The sequence below is a fragment of the Xiphophorus maculatus genome, chromosome 19, assembly GCF_002775205.1.
Source record: "Xiphophorus maculatus strain JP 163 A chromosome 19, X_maculatus-5.0-male, whole genome shotgun sequence".
NCBI lineage: Eukaryota > Metazoa > Chordata > Actinopteri > Cyprinodontiformes > Poeciliidae > Xiphophorus > Xiphophorus maculatus.
The window spans coordinates 24,516,345-24,535,809 of NC_036461.1; the positions used below are offsets into that span (position 1 = coordinate 24,516,345).

At 40.6% G+C, this 19,465-nt stretch overlaps 2 protein-coding genes across 9 annotated transcripts in view; one reads left to right on the plus strand and one right to left on the minus strand.

Moving 5' to 3' along the window:
* map4k5 (mitogen-activated protein kinase kinase kinase kinase 5) overlaps positions 1–2,720 on the minus strand; it is a 38,592-nt gene extending 35,872 nt beyond the window's left edge. For 4 of the 5 annotated variants that reach the window (XM_023352959.1, XM_023352958.1, XM_023352957.1 and 1 more), the window contains exons 1-2: positions 2,308–2,719; positions 1,712–1,938 (exon numbers count right to left, since the gene is read on the minus strand). In XM_023352959.1, coding sequence (XP_023208727.1) covers positions 1,712–1,819 — 108 coding nt within the window. In that variant the 5' untranslated portion in view covers positions 1,820–1,938; positions 2,308–2,719. Of the gene's footprint in view, positions 1–1,711; positions 1,939–2,307 lie in introns of all 5 variants that reach the window. The other variant, XM_023352956.1, reaches the window with a different exon arrangement.
* On the plus strand, positions 490–18,773 carry atl1 (atlastin GTPase 1). Of its 4 annotated transcripts, none has more exons than XR_002754495.1 (15): positions 490–580; positions 3,584–3,857; positions 5,478–5,728; positions 7,038–7,172; positions 9,457–9,561; positions 9,762–9,812; positions 9,997–10,053; positions 10,242–10,334; positions 11,025–11,163; positions 11,971–12,098; positions 12,195–12,251; positions 13,354–13,425; positions 13,511–14,801; positions 15,052–15,066; positions 16,408–16,485. XR_002754495.1 is itself a non-coding variant. In XM_005799209.2 (15 exons), exons 2-15 carry the CDS (start codon positions 3,818–3,820, stop codon positions 16,522–16,524), a joined length of 1,692 nt encoding a protein of 563 aa, XP_005799266.1. In that variant the 5' UTR covers positions 492–580; positions 3,584–3,817; the 3' UTR covers positions 16,525–18,773. The 4 variants fall into 4 exon arrangements, 2 of the variants coding, with proteins under 2 accessions (XP_005799266.1, XP_005799267.1); XR_002754496.1 differs by having other exon boundaries at positions 491–580; positions 3,584–3,851; XM_005799209.2 differs by having other exon boundaries at positions 492–580; positions 13,511–13,942; positions 16,408–18,773.
* The last annotated feature ends 692 nt before the right edge of the window (positions 18,774–19,465 follow it).

Sequence of the window (19,465 nt, forward strand, 5' to 3'; positions counted from 1 at the left end):
GAACTGCACATATATAGGCTCTGTATGCATCAGATGATTTACATTGTTTTAGCATATATATATATATAAAATTTAAAAAAATCTTTATTTTGAAGGTGTGGCAGCTTTCATTTTGCCATAGCAGTGTGCCACGGTCAATTACACGTAATGGAAAACCTGTAACATCCAACATTTAAGAAATGTCGACAGCATTATAAGCTGAACAAAATCCATTTATTTTTTTCTATTGGGTTCTTATCCCAGCCATCTTTAAAAGTCTCTAGAAACTATCCAATGGTTAGGATAGCTGCTTCCTAAAACAGAGCTGTGCAAGGCAGCCTAAACTGGGACAGTTTTCCTATTTGAGGTGTTTCCGCTGTCATTTTAGCTCTGAACACACCCTTTAGTAAAGCGCGTGTTTAGACAGGGGCTGGATCGTATTTCAGCCCGCTGCAGCCGTCCCGCCTGGGAGCTCTGTGTGAATACCAGGCGCTACATTCCACCAGTGGCCTGTCTGGGGGTGGGGGGGAGCTGACCAGAGGAGCTTTGTATGGAGAGAGGCCATGACAGGCGGGCTGTACTTTCACCTCTGGATAAGACGGTCAGTGAGTTTGTAGATGATTAAATAAGCAGAGGGCAGCTCAGGAAAATAAAACTCAAGGAAATAACTGTGGGAGAAATCTGTCTGTCATTATTTTTAATGAACAATTCCTGATCCGTTAAAACGGTGTGGCTAAAACAAGTCGAGAAGGTAAAGAAAATGTTTCTACACTTTAGGTTACAACACCTCAGTTGATTTTACAATGTACGATTACTGATGTGTGAAAAAGGTTTTTACGCATCATATAAAGTAACCAATAAACTTGTGAGAAAACGTAAGCTCAGTCAGACTTTTAATGCCCCACTGATGGTTTGCAAACATGTGCTGCTGTCACAGTTTCAGAAATATAAAATAAAAAATGAATAAACTGTGGACTACTTCAGTTTGGTTTATGTCACCGTTTGCCTTTTAAATTTGCATCAGATCTTCTTGGCAGCACTCTGCCTATATGTAACGTAAACGCCAGAGGTTCTGGTGACATTATGTTCCTGCAGAGCTAAACCCTGGCTAAACACCAATTCTTTAATTAGTAAATACCTACATTCAATAATGTGTCAGGCTTTGGGTTTAAAAATGAATTATGTAGAGATTAAAACATTTTTAAAAAACATTTGGCACTTAGTAATAACAACTCTAATAAACTGCAATGACCAGTTTAAGGAATGATAGTATACAATTAAAATATATATATATATATATTTCAACATTTTCGCTACCAACTGAAGGTCTTAAATTATGTCCCAGAAAGTGAGGAGTGTCCATAACAAACGGCATGTCTGTCAAAGTCAATGACTGCAGGCTCTACCTGAGCAAACAGCTGACTGACTAAGCAACTAATTGCTCCATAAATTGCAGAAAGCTAAAAAAAAAAAAAAAAAAAAAAGTATAATATTGTAAACTCCTATATATAGCCAAAATCATACAATTTTAATGAAGAGATACTCAAAATTATCTTTTGCAGGACAAATACGAATGTTGGGCATCAGTCAAAAACTAAAGTCAAATGTGGTTGCCGCATAATAATGGCGTACAAAACAAACAGTTTATATGGGCTGATTAGTCACGAACTCGGTAAACCAAACCATCTCCAGCTCCTATGACAGACTGTGGGAACCAGCAAATTCAGCCTACCTTATACACGTCTCCATATGTTCCGCTTCCCACCCTCTGAATGAGCTCAAAGTCATGCTGGGGGTTCTTCCTCTGAATTTCGCCGCTCGGCCGGGGATAGATATCCATGGTGGCTAGAAACCGGGGGATCCTTTACATTTAGTTGGCTTGATTAAACGTGGTGTGGCTGGTTGAGAGGACAGTCTCGACCAATGCTACTCAGACGGCGCCTCTCTGAGCTTCATGTCCTGACGCAGAGACAAAGTTTGTGAAAGTGTTAAGAGGGCTAAATTAAAGTTTTAATCCCACTACGCGTTCTCCTTTAAAGAGAGCAAGTGTTATAAAACACGCATTCTTAAATTGGGACTACTTTGTTAGCGGCGCAGTAGTTTAAGCACACAGGACCAGCTGAGTAATCAATTATAGCTCAAAGGAGTTTGTTTTATAACAGCCTCGCTCTACAAGCATTACTTTGCGGTACTTTTACCAGGAAAATTGTGGACATTCCAGCAAATAGCCACAGCCAGCCAAGGACTTAGCGACAGAGCACACAGGCTAATGCTAGCTAACGCACCAGCTTAGCTCTCCGCCTGCTTTTAACTTCAAACTGGGCTCACCTTTTTCAACGCAAACACACCAAATGCCCCCGTCTTGCATTTTGAATCCCTTCCGAGTCTTTAACTATTGTTGTGGCGTCGAATAAAGCCTTCAGAAAGTAAAAATGTTGCCCCTTTGTTATCTAGGAAACAGTAGTAAACTTCAGTTGGCTGCAGCTCACTCCGTCTCTTCTAGAGCAGAACAGGCGTCACAGTATACTTAGATATACCAGAAATCTCAGCCCTAAGTTTCCCCGCTGACATGTCATTTCCCTCCGCTGGCAGCTTTAAAGAAGCTCCGCCATTATGTATTGAACTCCATCGTCACAAATAATAGAAGTGTTTTAAGGATTTAGTTAGAGAAAACGCTAAAGCAACAGTGTCCTGCTAATCTGTGCTGTCGATGGTCTGTGTCTTACGGTGCATTCAGGGAACCAAGAAAAATTAGACTGGTGATTTTTTTTTTTTAAACTCCATATCCCCTTATCCAGATATGAAACTTGCAATTTTCGCTAGTTAATCCCTGAAATGCTATAATTCTGATTACTCATACAAAACACGACAATGATTATATAATTTTTTATAAAATGCGGCCGCCAGAATAACATGGACTTCAACTTTAACTAAATAATAAGTTAAATCTTTGTTTTCAAGACATTCTAGTTAGTTTTTAGTTTAGTTTAGTCAGTGCGTTCAATTTCGTCCATCACCACTATCATTTTGGACCTATAGACAGAACTTTTTTGTAACCAGTTCGTTATGCAAGGACAAAAATGTCACAAATAAAATCCATATGAAACAAATGTAGTACGTTGATAGTCATAATAATTCTCAATGCTCACATATAATTAACATTTATTTATGACTTTGTGTCGCATGCTCTTTATTATTGGTCCAGATATAACAGATTATTTTTTGATGAAACTGAAATTACTGTGAAATCCTCCTCCTGATGGTAGAAACTGTTTTATATTACTTTAAATTGTTGTTTGCCAGAGCGAGTCTGAAATGTTCTCAAGGAGAGTTCGAAGGAGCATGGGCCAGAAACGAAGAAAACCACAAAGGGATTAAATGACTAAATAATAAGTACCTTTCCCTTTTCCTATCACAGAAAAAACTCCGTAATGTCTCTGAAGGCAGCATAGGTTCCAACATTTGGGCAATGTCGCCACCTACCGACAAAAATATAAACTGCACGGGCAGTTTTAGAAAAATAATTGTTCACCACTGCAAAGCGCATATTACATTTTTTTTATATAACTGAGGCATTTTCACATAACGTACACTTTGTGTACAGTTCTATGCATTTTTAATTAGGCTCCATTCGCCGCTCAGTGCTGGGACAACAGACTGCAGCGCCCTCTGGCGACGAGATAAGCGTATCACGCGGTGAAGAAAAGCACCATCATCCTTCTGCAACAGGAACGTCGTTGTGCTGGAGATAAGGGCATCCTCCCAGTTCTATACGCTCATGACTACCGACTAGGGTCGCTCATTTACGCTTCGAGCCGGGGGACAACAGGACCGCATCATGGTGAAACACCGTCCCGAGAGAGACAGCTGGGGTGAGTGTACGTACAAAAACATTTCATATTTCACACAAAGGGTGGAAACGATGCAGCGCTCTGGGTGTCATATGCTCGGTTTGTTTTCGTTTCGGGACATTGAGACCAAAGCTGTTCAATGCATTCTAATGTCTCGGTATCTGTACCTTGTTGGTATGGAAGAAAACACCGTGCTGCAGTTGGCTTCTGCAGGCACAACGAGACACGTTCATTTAAAAAAAAATATTTTACCATTACATAGATGAAATGCGGTGATTGGTTGACAGAAAACGCGCTGTTGGGACAGCTTAGGCCTCTGCAGGCCCCAAAATTTCAATTTTATTCACAATGTTTACAGTTACCGTTTGATTTTTCTGAAGCTATGTGATACATTTGAGGTAAAATGGATACAATCCTGCATCAGAAATCCCAAATCTGTATTCCCATCATTACCCTAAGCTGCCATCATCAGGGTTATAGTGGTTGCCAGCATCCATCTCTGACATCACTTTAGAGTCCAACCAGCTTGTGAGGGGGTAGTGGGAGAGGCCTGTGAGAAATGAGGGGAAAAGATGAAAATCTGCTGCTGTTTGTCATCAGAGTTGAGCCGCTCTGACCCACTTAATTCAGCTTCTGACGTCTTCAGCAGTTTTAAGGGCAGTGGCAGGAGCAGCTTGATCAGGTCGTCTGCTGGGCCTGCGGGGAAGGCCCCTGCAGTGGGAAACCAAACAGAGAAGGAGCGGAAGAACGACTGATCAAATTACTCCCCGTACGTTCAAGTTGTTCTGTGTTGCGTCTTCTAACACGACCCGAAACGCTGCCTGTTACTTCGCAACCTGTTACCAGAGCTTCGCGGGAGCTATAGCCAGACTTTAATTTCAAGTCACTTCCTGGCAGGCAAGATCACATTTTCCTAAAGCGCAGGCTGGGTGGTTGTGGTAGATAGCCACGGTGTCTTCCTTTGTAACTTTTTCATCATGCAAGAGCCACAAACTATTGTGTAATGTTAGTTTACACAATAGACCAAAAGAAATAGTGGTGCATGATTTGTGATTTTTTTTTTTTTATGTATAAAGTTCAGGAAAAAATGTGGTGTGTGCTTTGTATTGAGATCCCTTTACCCTGCTACACATAAATAAAATCCGGTTTGCACAAATTAATTAATTTGTAAACAGAGTGCAGTGTTAAAAAAAATATCTGGATCTACAATGCAACAGTTTAGCTCCTTAGTTTGGAATGGCGAAGTCCAAATTGTAATCCAATTAATAATCTCAGATATGTTGTTTTTAAGAGATGCTTTCTATCCAAGGTGAGTTATTTAAGAAGTATTGATAGTATGTAAATATGTTGGCTTCCTTGCTGCTTGGAAACACTCAGAGCTGCTGCTCGGAAACCTTTTAGCCCGCGTGATCTCATTGAGATCCGACAGACTGGACGGATGCAGTGGACTGATTCAGTATAATGAAAATCATCGCTTGCAAAAACGGGGGTTTGTCTTTCCTGCCTTCTCAGTTAATGGACTGCTAGGTCTGGCCCGTCATCCTAGCGGACAGAAACTGCTGGCTCTTCTAACAGTTTCACAGCAACACTTTCTGGTCGCCTTGTCGCAGAGACGCGTTGAGCTCACACCTCTGATTTGTCCTCCAGGGTCCCTGAGTGACAAAAATGTTTACGAGTGGAGCTCCGAGGAGGAGGAGCCGGACGGACGAGCCCGGCCCATCCAGGTGCTGCTGGTCAAAGACGACCACACCTTCGAGCTGGACGAGGCGGCGCTGAGTCGGATCCTGCTGTCCGAGGAGGTCAGGGACCGCGAGGTGGTGGCCATCTCCGTGGCGGGGGCTTTCCGCAAGGGCAAGTCCTTCCTCATGGACTTCATGCTGCGCTACATGTACAACCATGTAAGTGCGTGTGACTCCTTGTTGAAGCGGTTAGAGGAAGTGTGTAAAAATAAATTCTGGTCTATCAAGGTTTACAAAATATCCCAAAGTGTTCTCCGATTGGTCTCCAGCCGCTCAGGGTACTCTGCTACCTTTACGTCATAGTGTATTTCAGAAGTATTCACACCCCTAATAGGGGCAGTATTGTGTAAAATTGATGCTATAATGTTATGCCATTATCAAAAACATACCTGGAGTGTTGCTTTGATTCTTTCATGCATGTTTGAGAAATTCCTGAATCTCCCGTGGCAACCATTCAGCTGTGCAAAACACGTGGAGGGACCTAGCTCCGCCTTCGAGACAAAGCTCCTCCTCCTCTATCGGTCCTCACACTCAGCTCCTTCAGACTAGCCAGCAGCAATTAGCAGACACCTGGAGGATCTGCGCATTTGCTGAGCTCACTGTAGGAGAAACTTCTCAGTGAATCGCTGGTAAAAAAAAAAAAAAAGTAAAAAAAAGAAAACATAGCTAAAGGGTTAATAGAGGCGGCGTTTCAGAAAGAACATGAGTTTTTAAAGAGACAGAGGCCCAATTTCAAGGTATTAAATAAAATAAAAAGTATTTTAAGTCATATTTGATGTATGTAACATTTTTCTGACATCTGAAGTTGAAAACATTTATGCAATAGAAAAATACATAATACTGCTCCTTTAAGCTTTTTAACATTTTCTCATAGCACAACCACAAACTTTAAAGAGTTTTTTATTTGGATTTTATATGATAGGCCAACAAAAGGTGGTGGAAAAATTTGAAGAGGACTAAAACAGATTCTGGGATTTCCTTTCTGAAAAGTGTGGCCTGCATTTGCAGGCCACACGAATGCAGGCAGACATGGTGGAAGCATCATGCTGTGAGGACACTTTTCTTTAAGCTTTTCTAGAACCTGTTAGATAGCAACACTTCTGAATTTTAATTTATAAAGAAAAATCTGAATGTTTTGTTAATTTTTTTTATGCATTGGTTTATCATACAAAATCCCAATAAAATAGACAGAAATCTATAATGTAGCAAAATGTAGAAAACTCAAGTATGTATTTGTTCTCTGGATATTGCGCTTTTTAGGGATGGGTTTAGGGTATATCCCATACTTATAGCCTCACCAGTTGTACAGGTACAATCTGTTCTTTTCCAATGTTCATTCCCAGTCTAGTTTATAATTTAGCTGCACATAAAGTTTGTTTTGTTGCAATCTTTCCTAATCGAAACAGCATGCCACTTGTCAGCAGATCAAGCATTATCTGACTAATAAATTGCCACATTCTGTTGCCAGGCGTCTGAAAACTGGCTCGGAGATGCGAGCGAGCCTCTGACCGGCTTCTCCTGGAGGGGGGGCTCAGAGAGGGAAACCACCGGGATCCAAATCTGGAGCGAGGTCTTCCTGGTGGACAAACCAGACGGAAGGAAGGTCAGAATAAACTCCTCGACAAAACAACAAACAGGGACAACCATGGTAATATTTGTACAAAACCTTCAAATTTTCATTGCAGTAGCATAATAGCACACTGGGGAAAAAGAAAAGGCTTTTTAATGTGAGTGCATGAATTTGGTGGGTAACTGAATCAGACATTGAAGAAGCGTCTAATTAGTAAATCGCGACTTTGCCTGGGGAATAAATATGACGTGACACATAGGCCTGCTTCTCGGCTGGACAGGGACCCATATTTTTCTCTCTAATGAGTAGGATGATAAGGGAGGTAAGGAAAAAAAAGAGTGCTGCAGTACAGATTGGCTCACCAAGTCTCCGTAACAACCATTAGACACCGCTACATGCTGACGGTTGTTTATGTCCTACCTTCATATGTGGAGTTTATTAAACTCTGCTGGCCGTTTAAGTCGAACTTTGTGCTTTGGTCAAATGAGACGAAGGTTGAGCAACAACCTCTGAAGGCGGGTCAAGTATGGCACGAAGGATAACTGGGGAAAAGCACCACACACCTACTGTTAGGAGCGGTGAAGGACCTGTGATGCTGTGGGCCTGCAATTGTAATTCAGTAGATTTATATCGCTGTTGAAAAAGAAAGAACAATTCTAAGTCATTTCAGGTCTGTTTTTCTGTATCGGTATTGAAAGTGAAAAAATTGGATCGGTGCATCTCTAGTCTCTACCAGTAAAATGAAAAAGAGGCATCTTTAGGTCTTATTCTTATGATACACATAAAGTCAGCAGAACATACAATTGAAAAAGTATTAGATCACCTCTCTAAATCATTGAACTCGTGTGTTTTAACCACTTTGACACCCACAGGCGCATGAAAAACTCCAACAAGACATTCAGACTGCTTCTGCAAACATTTGAGAAAGAACAGGTCGCTCTTAAGAGCATTAGGAAGTCAGACATGGAGGAAATTAGAGTGTGGGAAACCGCATGCTGACTGTGTAGAAGTCATCAACTATGTGCAGAGTGGATAACTACAAGCTTCACATGGGTTTCAGATTAGTCCATTGCTTCATTAATGGGTTTCCACGGCTATACATCTCCAACAGCAATTCAAAGAAGCAAAGTGTCGGATGGAGTGGTGTGAAGAACTCCAACACTGGACTCTAGTGTAGTAGGGATTTGTACTTTGGAGTGATGATTCCTACTTCCCTGTCAGGTTAGGTAATGGATTAGACAGCGTTTGGTAGTTGCCATGAAAATGGTCCTTCAGGCTACGCCTGGAAATTGCTGGTATTTTTAAATGTTGCTCGGGGAAAAAGTTTCACGTTTAGACAGTACTGACAAGACTCTTTGAATCAGCTGTAGTAGTCATGCCAGGCCACTAGATGGCGTTGTGATTTTACCATTTCATCAAATGCGCTAGCTCCCACCCCATTGAAAGCAGTAACTCGTCTCCACTGAAAGAAGTGCTCATGTCACACATTATCGGAAATTGTGCTAAACTGAACAGGCTAACTAGCAGAGGACAGAACAATGTGCACTGTTGTTTTTGTTGTTAGCTGCCTGTGTATGCGCAGAATGAACTCTTCAGCCGTGCGTTCTGCGATTCAACACATCCTGGGGGAGTTTTACAGAAAAGTTTCACTCTGAGACCTGGTTTCAAAACGTGTCGGTGCGAGGGACTCTGGTCACTGGTGTCGTGTAAATGATGGCAACAAAAATATTACAGTTTAACTGAGGAGCGTCTCCATGTAAGCGTCGAAGGAGACTTATGGTGTTCGTTTCTTAGGTACTGGTCTCAATCCCTTAACTCCCGTCAAAGCAACCACGGGAAGACATTCTGGACAATTTTATGGTCTTCACGCTGAAGGAACAGTTTGAAGATGGTCCATTTAGTGCCAACATGGCTGCCAAACAAAGCACAAAAGTGGATGGATGAGCGAGTTTGCTTTGGACAATATTTATTGGTATGACCTCAACTTGATAGAATCCCTTGAGGATCAGTCAGAACAAAAACTGAGAACCAGGCCGTAGTGTCCAACATCAATGTCTGAGCTCTCCAATGCTTTCCTAGAAAAATGGTCAGATATAAGCAGACCTCTAAACCTTCCCAGAAGAGTTTGGATAAGATAGTTTTTTTTCCCATGGAATACATTGGATTTTCTAAAGTTTTCCATTGAGATTTTAAAACTCCAAGAAAAGACGAATTTATTTGAAGGTTTGGGGGTGGGGGGAGGGGTTCCACATCTGTGACCGTAGAAAACATTCAGACACACAAACGGGTCAGTTTCTTTTTGTGTCTGATGACGCAGGTCGCCGTGTTGCTGATGGACACGCAGGGCACGTTTGACAGCCAATCCACGCTGAGGGACTCGGCCACTGTGTTCGCCCTGAGCACCATGATCAGCTCCATGCAGGTACCACAGTTTAGTGCTATCTGAGTGCACCAGTCGGTGATGTTTGCAGGTCCATAGGAAGCAGCCGAACAACTGTACCCTGAATTAAAAAAAAAAAGACAAAAAGAAAACCCTCATCCTGTTTTTCTCCATTGCTCTGACACGACAGCATTTTAAATATTTTCAGCATATCAATATTGTAAGGAAACTGTCTCTTCTAGGTTTACAACATATCACAGAATGTACAAGAGGATGACCTCCAGCACTTGCAGGTAAAAAAAAAACATTACAAGGCAAGTTTTGGAATACATTATCATTCAAAAATTAGCAATTCTATTGAAAATGAATATGAGCATGGTTTATCATCAAGTAAACTCAGACTTTATTGCTAACTTAAAGTGTGGAGCTGAAATTAGATATTTCAGATCATCATTGATGATGTGTTTATTATTTCAGCTTTTCACCGAGTATGGAAGACTAGCGATGGAGGAGACGTTCCTTAAACCTTTCCAGGTATTAAACATGTTTCCAATTAAGTGCTGCTTTAAAACAAATTTACACTAAATTACAATTTTTTTTTTTTTTTTGCATTTTAAGCAATAATTTAGATGCTACATGTTAAAATAATGTTGAAAGAGAACAGTCATTTTAAATATGACCCTACTGTGCAGAGCTACATACAGGTTTATTATCTTTTCCAGTCCCTGATTTTCCTGGTTCGGGACTGGAGTTTTCCATACGAGTTTCCTTACGGACAGGATGGTGGCATGAAGTTCCTCGAGAAGAGACTGAAGGTCAGTCGTTTCTGATTCCACAGTCCTCATTGCAAACTTACAATGGATGTCAATAAATTAGAATATCATCAAAAGGTTCACTTTTTTCAGTAATTTATTCAGGAATTGAAACATGTATTTCTCTCAATTATGTTGATTATAAAACACAGATAATTTTTTTTTTTTTAAAAAAGTAAATTTCTCTGTAAATTTTTATTTAAAAAAATAAAAAATGTTTGAAGGTCCATTTATTATATAACAGTCATGTTATCGCCCATGAAGTCTCACCAGGAAGAATGCTGACTGTTGCTAAACAAAAAGTCACGGACATCCTAGCCAGTGAGGGCAAGCTGTCTCTTCACAAAGTCCTGTATTTGGACACATTACAGGAAAGTTAAGTGGAGTGAAAAAGTACAGCACAAAACCTTGCACCAGCAGCAAGACTATCAGCAGCCATGACAGGATGTTTATTTTTTTTTCCCATTATAAATTCTTTTAGGAAATATTTAGGTTTTCTTAGAAACAACTTTGAAAATTATTAGATAATAAACTCTTGAGATTGTTCACTCTGCTTGGAACGAGGCTGTTTGGTTTAGATAACATGAGTGAAATGAATTCCAGAAATAAATGATCTTTTTGATGACATTCTACTTCATTGAGATGGACTAGTTAAATCAGGCGTAGAACCAGAACCGTGTGCTTCTGCTGCAGATCTCAGAGAACCAGCACGAGGAGCTTCAGAACGTGCGCAAACACATCCACTCCTGCTTCACCAACATCTCCTGCTTCCTGATGCCTCACCCCGGCCTCAAAGTGGCCACCAACCCTCACTTTGACGGAAGAATTAAAGGTACATCGTCCTTTTTTTTTTTTTAGAGGGACAATGCAACCAGATAAATCCCTAATTTATCTTCGTTTCTTTCATTTTTGGAAACGGCAGATCGGTCGATACTTGCAATCGTCACCTCACTCTTGATGACTTAGCGACTTTGTTGTTGTATTTATCGACATTTTAGACAAGAAAAAAAAAAAATTGGCCTCACCAGTTCAGGTTTTTTAAAAATCGGTGATCGGCCAGGAGATTTCAATTGGTGCATCCCAACTTGGAAGATGTCTGCACGTCACGTTTTGTCACTGGGAGACGAGCTACAACTACAGAAGAGGATTAGGGCCGCTAACAAAAAAAATTTTAGACTTTAAGCTCAGAATTTTGCTATTTTTTTTCTTAAAATTTGGATTTTAATCTCTGACTATAGGTTATAAAATAGATAAATAAATAAATACATTCATTAATAAAAATGGCCTGTAGCCCTTTAAATGTTATAATAAATTGTTTGCGACACTTCTTGGAGGAGTCGTCAGTGAGCCATTCGAGTGTTTTTGGTGGGAAAGGTTCGCCACTGGTTCCACGTTTTCATTTTTCTTCTTTAATAACGCAGTGAATTATACTTTAACACAGTTAAAACATTCCTTCCTACACATAGAACCTTATAATAGTAAGACTTAAAGCAACTTTGCCCTGTCACGATAACAAATTTTGCTGGATGATAAATCCAGTGCAACGTTTTTACATATCCAAAATAAAACACCTGGAAGCAAAACTACATAAATGAAACTCCTTACCAGATTTTAACACAAACTGTTTGTTCTTCTCTAGAGATTGATGGCGAGTTCATCAACAACCTGAAGATCCTGGTGCCCTGGATCCTCAGCCCCCGCAACATCGACGTGAAGGAGATCAACGGCAGCAAGATCACCTGCAGAGGCCTGCTGGAGTACTTCAAGGTCAGCACCAGTCAAGTGAATATGAGAGCATAATGTTTTGTATTTTACGTACGAAACGTTTCCTTGCCTCCAATGTCTTTATTCCTTGTGCTTCAGGCATACATTAAGATATACCAGGGTGAAGAGTTGCCACATCCAAAGTCAATGCTGCAGGTACTTTTCAATACGCTTGTTCTGTCTGATTGTGGGGTCTGCAGCCTGTGTAATTGAGAGAGCCATTTTGACATCAGTCCAACTACATAAAACTTGTTTAGAGTTGCAAATGTTGCATGATCTCTTGAAAAAAGGCTGGTTGTAATTTTTGACAAACGTGAGCGAAAGAAAATGTTTAAAAGACCTTTTTTTTTTCTTTCTTTGTTTTTTTTTATTTTAAAATAAAACAAATTTTTTGCAATTAAGTGGATGTATTTATTTATTTTTTGCTATGGGATGTTGATAAACACTATGAAAACGCCATAAAAAAATTCTTTATTTGATTTTCTCTCAACCACATATTTCAAACTCAAGGCCAGTGGGCCAAATTTGGTCCATCATATCTAGTTTTTGCGGCCCGCTAGACGTTAGATAGACCGTCGAGATAACACTTGTGTGCTTAAATATTATTTTCATTAATGAATCAAATAATTTTTTATTTGGATAGTGTGAAATTACATCGGTATGAAAACATTTTTTAATGTTGTTGCATGTTAAATCCAAAGATAATATTTTAAGTGGTAGCTTTATCTAAACATTCTGCCACAACCGGCCCTTTAAGGATTTTAATTAACTTGATGTAATAAAAGTCAGTCTGACACCCCTGCTCTAAAGTATATTTATATATACTTAATGTCTGCATGCTGCAAGCTTTTGAAATCAAAGTCAGAATTTTAAAGTTCTGATTCTGAAAATGTACAAACTTTTCAGCAGAGTTAACATTTTTGAAAGTAAAGTTAAAAGAAAATATTACCAGCTGTTTTATAGTCACTATGTTGTGGAAAATTGGGGCAATTATTACAATCAAAAAATGTATTTGATATTATGTCTATATTTAAGGAAAAAAATCCTCACATATTTAGGGATATTTAAAGATATTAAAGTTCCTGAATAACTTTTTTTTGCCAAAGTTATTCAGGATGATCCAAAGAACTGCAGGTTGGAGATCCCTGGTCTAATTACACATGTTTTCTATTTTTTCTGTGTTTAACTGTTTTTTTTCTCTGGATTTATTGCATTGCGCTGCATTTCGTGTTTCACTGTGAAATCTGTTTTCATTCAGGCCACAGCAGAGGCCAACAACTTAGCAGCAGTCGCAGCGGCGAAGGATCTGTACAACAAAAAAATGGAGGAGGTCGGTGGAAACGAGCAGCCCGAGTAAACGTGAGCGCCAAATTCCCTACTTCCTTCCCCGTTAATCCCCCTTCCTCTCTGCACAGGTCTGCGGGGGCGACCGGCCCTTCCTGGCCCCCAGCGAGCTGCAGAACCGACACTTGGCCATCAGGGAGGAGGCCCTGCAGCTCTTCCGCGGCGTCAAGAAGATGGGCGGCGAGGAGTTCAGCCGCCGCTACCTGCAGCAGCTGGAGGGCGAGATCGACGAGGTGTTCGTCCAGTACATCAAGCACAACGACTCCAAGAACATTTTCCACGCCGCGCGCACGCCGGCCACGCTCTTCGTGGTCATCTTCGTCATGTACGTGGCGGCGGGCATCACGGGCTTTGTGGGCGTGGACATCATCGCCAGCCTGTGCAACATGATCCTGGGCCTGGCGCTGATCACGCTCTGCACCTGGGCCTACATCCGCTACTCCGGGGAGTACAGGGAACTGGGCGCCGTCATCGACCAGGTGGCCGGGGCGCTTTGGGACCAGGTGGGTGAAACTCACACCTCTAAGCAGGGCCGGATCTACGAGGATGTGGGGACCCGTTTTGGTGGCCCGGCCACTGAAGAACGATTCCTTTCTAATGCAAATGACAGTGAATTAATAGGTAGTTCTGTACATAATTGGGTAAGAACTGATGATGCCAGCTAATGATGGTAGGTTTAATATGTTCCTTGGCCAGTAGTTCCATGTTGTTCCCCCCAAAAAAATTTGTATAACTTTATCATTTCAAATACTTGAGTATTGCTTATGTTCATATTGGACTCTTATATAAAGTGCAAAGTCAGCAAAACATGCATTTATTTAAAAATTATAATAATAGTCTGTGCCCCACATCCCTTAAAAAATGGAGCCCTGGGCTACTGCCTCTTCCTAAAGTCTGGCTATTGTCTAAACTACATTTTTACTAAGCAATTAGCAATCAAAATGTGTTGATTTCTCCATATAGATCCAATTTGTGATTGAAGACTTAAAAAAAAAACAACAACAAAGATTCATATTTTAAGCTGCATTTTGACTGAGATATTTGTTGTGTTCTGCCAAGGAATGAAATTATAGGTTCTGCGGTTTATTCATTTGTGGTCAGAAAAAAAGATCCACAATCATCAGTAAACACACGGCTTATATCCACTAGGTGGCAGTAAACCCTACTTCGGGTTCAGTGCATAGTTTCTGTGAAAATGATAAAAAGGAAGGATGGAAATAAAGAAATAACACAAGGAAGGGAAGGGGTGGAACGACGCAAGGAAAGTGATCAACGAGGAAAGACAACACAGGGGCAAGGAAAGTGAGAAAGGAACGGCACAAAGGAATGACAGGAAGGACACGAAAAGGAAAAGAAGGAAAGGTAAAAGGGATTGGAAAGGAAGGACATGTGGGAAGTCAGAAAGAAAGAAAGGAGGAGAAGAACATTTAGAAAATAAGAAAGGGGATAAAGTCTGGAAATACAGATATTTTTCCATATGCTAATTTGTATTTTTTTTTATACTTTACGACCAGATTAAGTTCCTCGTCATTGTTGTTGAGTAATCTGTGTTTCAGTTGTGTATCTTATCCACTTACTTCACGTGTGCTTGTTTCTCTTACTGCCTCTGCAGGGGAGCACGAACGAGGTGAGTTTTTCCGAAGAACCAGGAGAGCTAAAGCACCTGCTTACCAAACGGCGACTCGCGTTTGTGTCTGCTTTGATTTTTTCTAAATTAGTGTAGGTACTCAAGTCCTTTCTTGTTGCTTCGTAAGCATGTCTCGCCTTGTGCAGTTATGCGCCCCCATGCCACAGCTGATGCTGGCTTTCACACCGTCTGCTGGTAGCGAGCCGGATGGCACCTCTTCTCTTCAGCTTGGTGGACGCAGGTTTTCTCACTCCTACGAAGAAATTGGGGAAATAAAAAAGGAAAAAGACGAGTAGTCATCACATGTTTCGCATGCAAAAATTTAACTATTACTCAGATGCTTTATATCAAAGCTTATTCATGTGTTAGAATGGCCTAGTCGAAGGCCAGACCTAAATCTAATTAGCTGTCTAATCGAGCTGACTGGTTTTGAAAAATTTTGCAAAAATGTCAGTTTCTTGTTGTGGTTGTGGTGACCAATCATGCAAAAACTAATAAAACGAAAACATATAAGATTGTAAAATCAAAATGTTAAAAGGTGAACAGGGTGAGAATACTTGAATACTTCTGAAACCTGCTACTGCTGGACAATAAATTATCCCAGAAATTATTTTGATAAACGTTAATATTGTCATTTTGAGACCATTTTCAAATAGTGCATTGATAAAGGCATTATAATAAAAGTAAACCCTAAAAAAAAAAGGTCAATAAATTATAATTTCCAAATAACACGAAACACTGGAAGTGGAGGACATTTTAAATATCTGAAATAGTTACAGAAAACAACTGAAAGAGTAACTAAAATTGATTATGAAGGCTCAACAAAACAAAATTTTCCTTCAAAACATATAAATTATTTGGGCCCGGACAGGACAGGCAGGCAAACTGCCAGCAAAGACTTTTGTAAAATAAAAAAAAAAGGGCAAACTGAAAACACTTTCAAATGTTCGCCCCTTTTCAAAATGGCGACTCTTCAGTAATACTAAAAAGGCAGCATCTGTATAAAGCTTGAGCGAATTACACACACAAAGCACGCAAATGGAAACTATTGCTCTCATTTTTAATTCATTGTTTATGTCAGGCTTACTTAGTATGCATGTAGCATGTCATTTACCTGGGTGTTTCAGTCGTGTTTTAGGGAAATATCTGTCCGCCTGTGTAGCTAATGAAGACAGGAGAAGCATTGCTGCTTGTTGTACCTCTAGGACAAAAGCGGAAGTAAATAAATTAATTAATTGCGTTCATGTCACTGGCTCTCCCGTTGCGCAAAGAAACTCCCGTGATGTCGGTTATGACTGAATAAAACAACAAGTACTAACTGTGTACATTTACCTTCCCCAGGCTCTGCACAAGCTGTACAATGTAGCGGCCAATCACCGGCACCTGTACCACCACGCTTTCCCCGGAGCGCACGCGGACGCCGCCGCCGCCGAGGAGCGGGACAAGAAGAAGGACTGATGACGTCGCAGCAGGGACTCTTTTCTTTCTCTGTTTGTTTGTTTTTGTTTTTGTTTGGGATGGACATCCAACACCCGTCGGGCACTTCTTTACTCTGGCGTCCGCTGCTGCGGCCAACAAGTCCAGTCACCTACTTTAATCCTTATGTTGAACTTTGCAACGTTCGTGCATCGGAAATGTCGGGGCGCCGCCGCGGTGGTGGGCGCCAGTCCTCGCGTGGGCGCCAGTCTTTCACCGTCGTCTTTCACCTTTTTGTCTCTGGGCACTCAGCTGGAGGAGACCTCAGAGTCTGCTGTTTATGTCATATCACACAAAAGTTTTCTGTCATTTAATGGCGGGGCAATTCTTCTTCTCTCACCCCAAAGTGTTGCCGACTTTGTTGAAATAGCCACTCGTGACAAACGTTCCGTTCTTTAGGGTTTCGTGCTGTTTATATCCAAGATCTGCAACAGGCCAAATTATGTACAGTGTGTTGAATAATGAAGCAGCGTTATCTGCATGTTGATGTTTCTCATCTTTAAGCTCAGAATTCAGGTATACTTTTTAAAAGACTATATCTATATGTTTTAACGGTTGTGACAAAGTGGTATTGTGCCATAAAATTTAAATGTTTTGTCTTATTTATTTTTTTTTTTAATTTAATTTTATTTTTACATCTGTGTCAGCCTGGGTAAATCCAGACACACAAAGGTACGGTTTTAGTTGGAGGCTATGCAGTGCCTTGCAGATTTCGGTCATGTTGGAGCCACAAAACCTTCAATGTATTTTATTGGGACTTTCTATCATTTTCTACTATTCAGCTGCATTTTCCCCTCTTTTCCTGGCAGCGTCTTCAGCCTGGATGAAGAGCATTTGTGAAGATCAGTTTTTTAATTTGCCACACCGATTCTCAAATATATTGGGCAATGACTTTGACTAGGCCCTTCTAGTCCTTATATACATCATTATGCTTACATATAAGGACCACTTTCAGTTTCCAGTCTTACAGCATCTGTTATGAAATTTTCTTTAGGGATTAATAATTTTTTCTTTTTGTCGTTCTTTTGTTCTTTTTCAGCCTCCTATATACCCTGCTAGAGAAAAGCATCCCCACAGCATGACGTCGCCACTGAACTTTTGCATCATTTAACACTCCCAACACAATATTTCCTGTTGAGTGAAATATTTTAACTTTTAGTGCACTACTTGCCATATTTATAATGTTGGTTTTTTTTTTAGCTGGTTATGTTTCATTTGCATAAGATGCAACCTTTTCCTCCCACTTTCAGAATTGTGACACTTTTTGGTATTCTGTCATAAAAAAAAAAAAAACATTGAAGAACGTGGTTATAAACGTGACAAAAACGTGGAAAGGTTTCAGGTGAAAGCTTTTCCAAGGCACTGCATGTTGGGGGGGAAAAGCTCCAAGAGAAGTTGAGGCGTTTCGATGCAGGATCAGTTTCCAGTTCCCAGAACACGACTGGCATCACCATCACCATCGTCATCGTCACCTCATCTTTTTATTCCGCTCGCAGCTTCGCATCTCTCCTTTATTCCCCGCCACGTGATCCAATGCATGTGTGTTTGGCTATTGGGAGTCGAGAGGTCGTGTACGTGTGTCTGTTTGTGTTTAGCTTCCATCACGACAAAGAGGAGGCCGACGGACCCATTGTTTTGTCTCTCGCTGAATGTTCCAGCAAATCCCAGGAATGTAGCCGTTCTGCGCCCGCAGAGGCATCAAAGCTGGACGTTGCCGGGCGTGTCCACAGGCCCGGCTCTGGGGGAAAAGGCTCCTCGTTCCAGATCTCACCCGCCATCTCCAACACGCGTAACTTGAACCCTCTGAGCGAAAAACTCAGTCGCGTGGTGACAAGAGGAGCCTCGAGCTCACGTTCACAAACACAAAGCTTTTGATGGTGACGGACTTTTTTTGTTTTTGTTTTGGTGTGTGGATGGTTTTGAGTTCACTGCTTGGTTTCCACAGTCTTCCACAGGGTGCAATCAGCATCAAGGAGGCGTTCAGTCGAATCGTTTTAAAATCGTACGTTGAGTGTTTTAGGTGTTCTTGTTCACGAGTCAGAGAAGTGGTTTTGTTTGTCTCAACGAGATGGAAACATTTTTTAGTTGTTTCTTTCCCCTATATCATCCCTCCTCTACGCTTAAAGGCAAGTGTTAAATGAGTCAACATCTTTCAAACTAGCTGTTTGGCTTCAGCACACTGCAGAGTTAGTCACAAAGAGACAAATAAAGTTGGACCAAATTAATGAAAACAAGCCTTTCAGATGTGATTTTTTTTTTTTTTAAAATAGAATAATTTGAAGAGAATCTGAATTTAGTTTTCGAAAGCAGCATCCTCATGAAGATGGTCAAGAGCATTTGACACCTGATTAATTAATTTATATACAGTGAACCCTCGTTTTTCGCGGGGGTTACGGTCCAAAGAGTACCCCTGATAGGCGAAATCCGCGAAGTAATAACCTTTATTTATTTTTTTAATAATTATTATACAATAAAATACTCCATAATACATTGAAACCAAAGTACAAAACCGTTTTACAGGCCCAAACATTTGTTTAACAAATAAAAAGTGCTGTATAAACTTTTTTTTTTTACAAATAACTACTGTACTGTAAAATAATTTTAATACGAACTGAAAGCGGATTCCCGTGCCCGAGTTGTGGAGATCAGCGCCGCCCCACCGCAACCTGAGTCATTGGATTAGAACGGGAGAAAATAAAAAATGATTATGAAAAAAAACAAAACAAAGTACAGTAGGACAAATAGTGACTCACGTGTATTTCACTGCTCTTCTGACTGAGCCGCTGCAGCCTGACTCCGCTCTGTAGCGGTTTTTTGTTCTTCTAAAGCCCGCGGTGCAGGTGTGTTTTTTTCGAGAGAAGACTTTAAAATATAATTTAAAACAGGAGTGCTTTGAAATTAAATTTAAAAACTGGAGTTGGAT

Bases quoted from the DNA above. Each gene is read 5' to 3' on its own strand.
- atl1 (XM_005799209.2), top strand. From the start codon at position 3,818: ATGGTGAAACACCGTCCCGAGAGAGACAGCTGGGGTGAGT. The intron at 9,562-9,761 runs GTACCACAGTTT...TGTCTCTTCTAG, and splicing joins CCATGATCAGCTCCATGCAG to GTTTACAACATATCACAGAA. The intron at 13,426-13,510 runs GTCGGTGGAAAC...CTCTCTGCACAG, and splicing joins ACAACAAAAAAATGGAGGAG to GTCTGCGGGGGCGACCGGCC.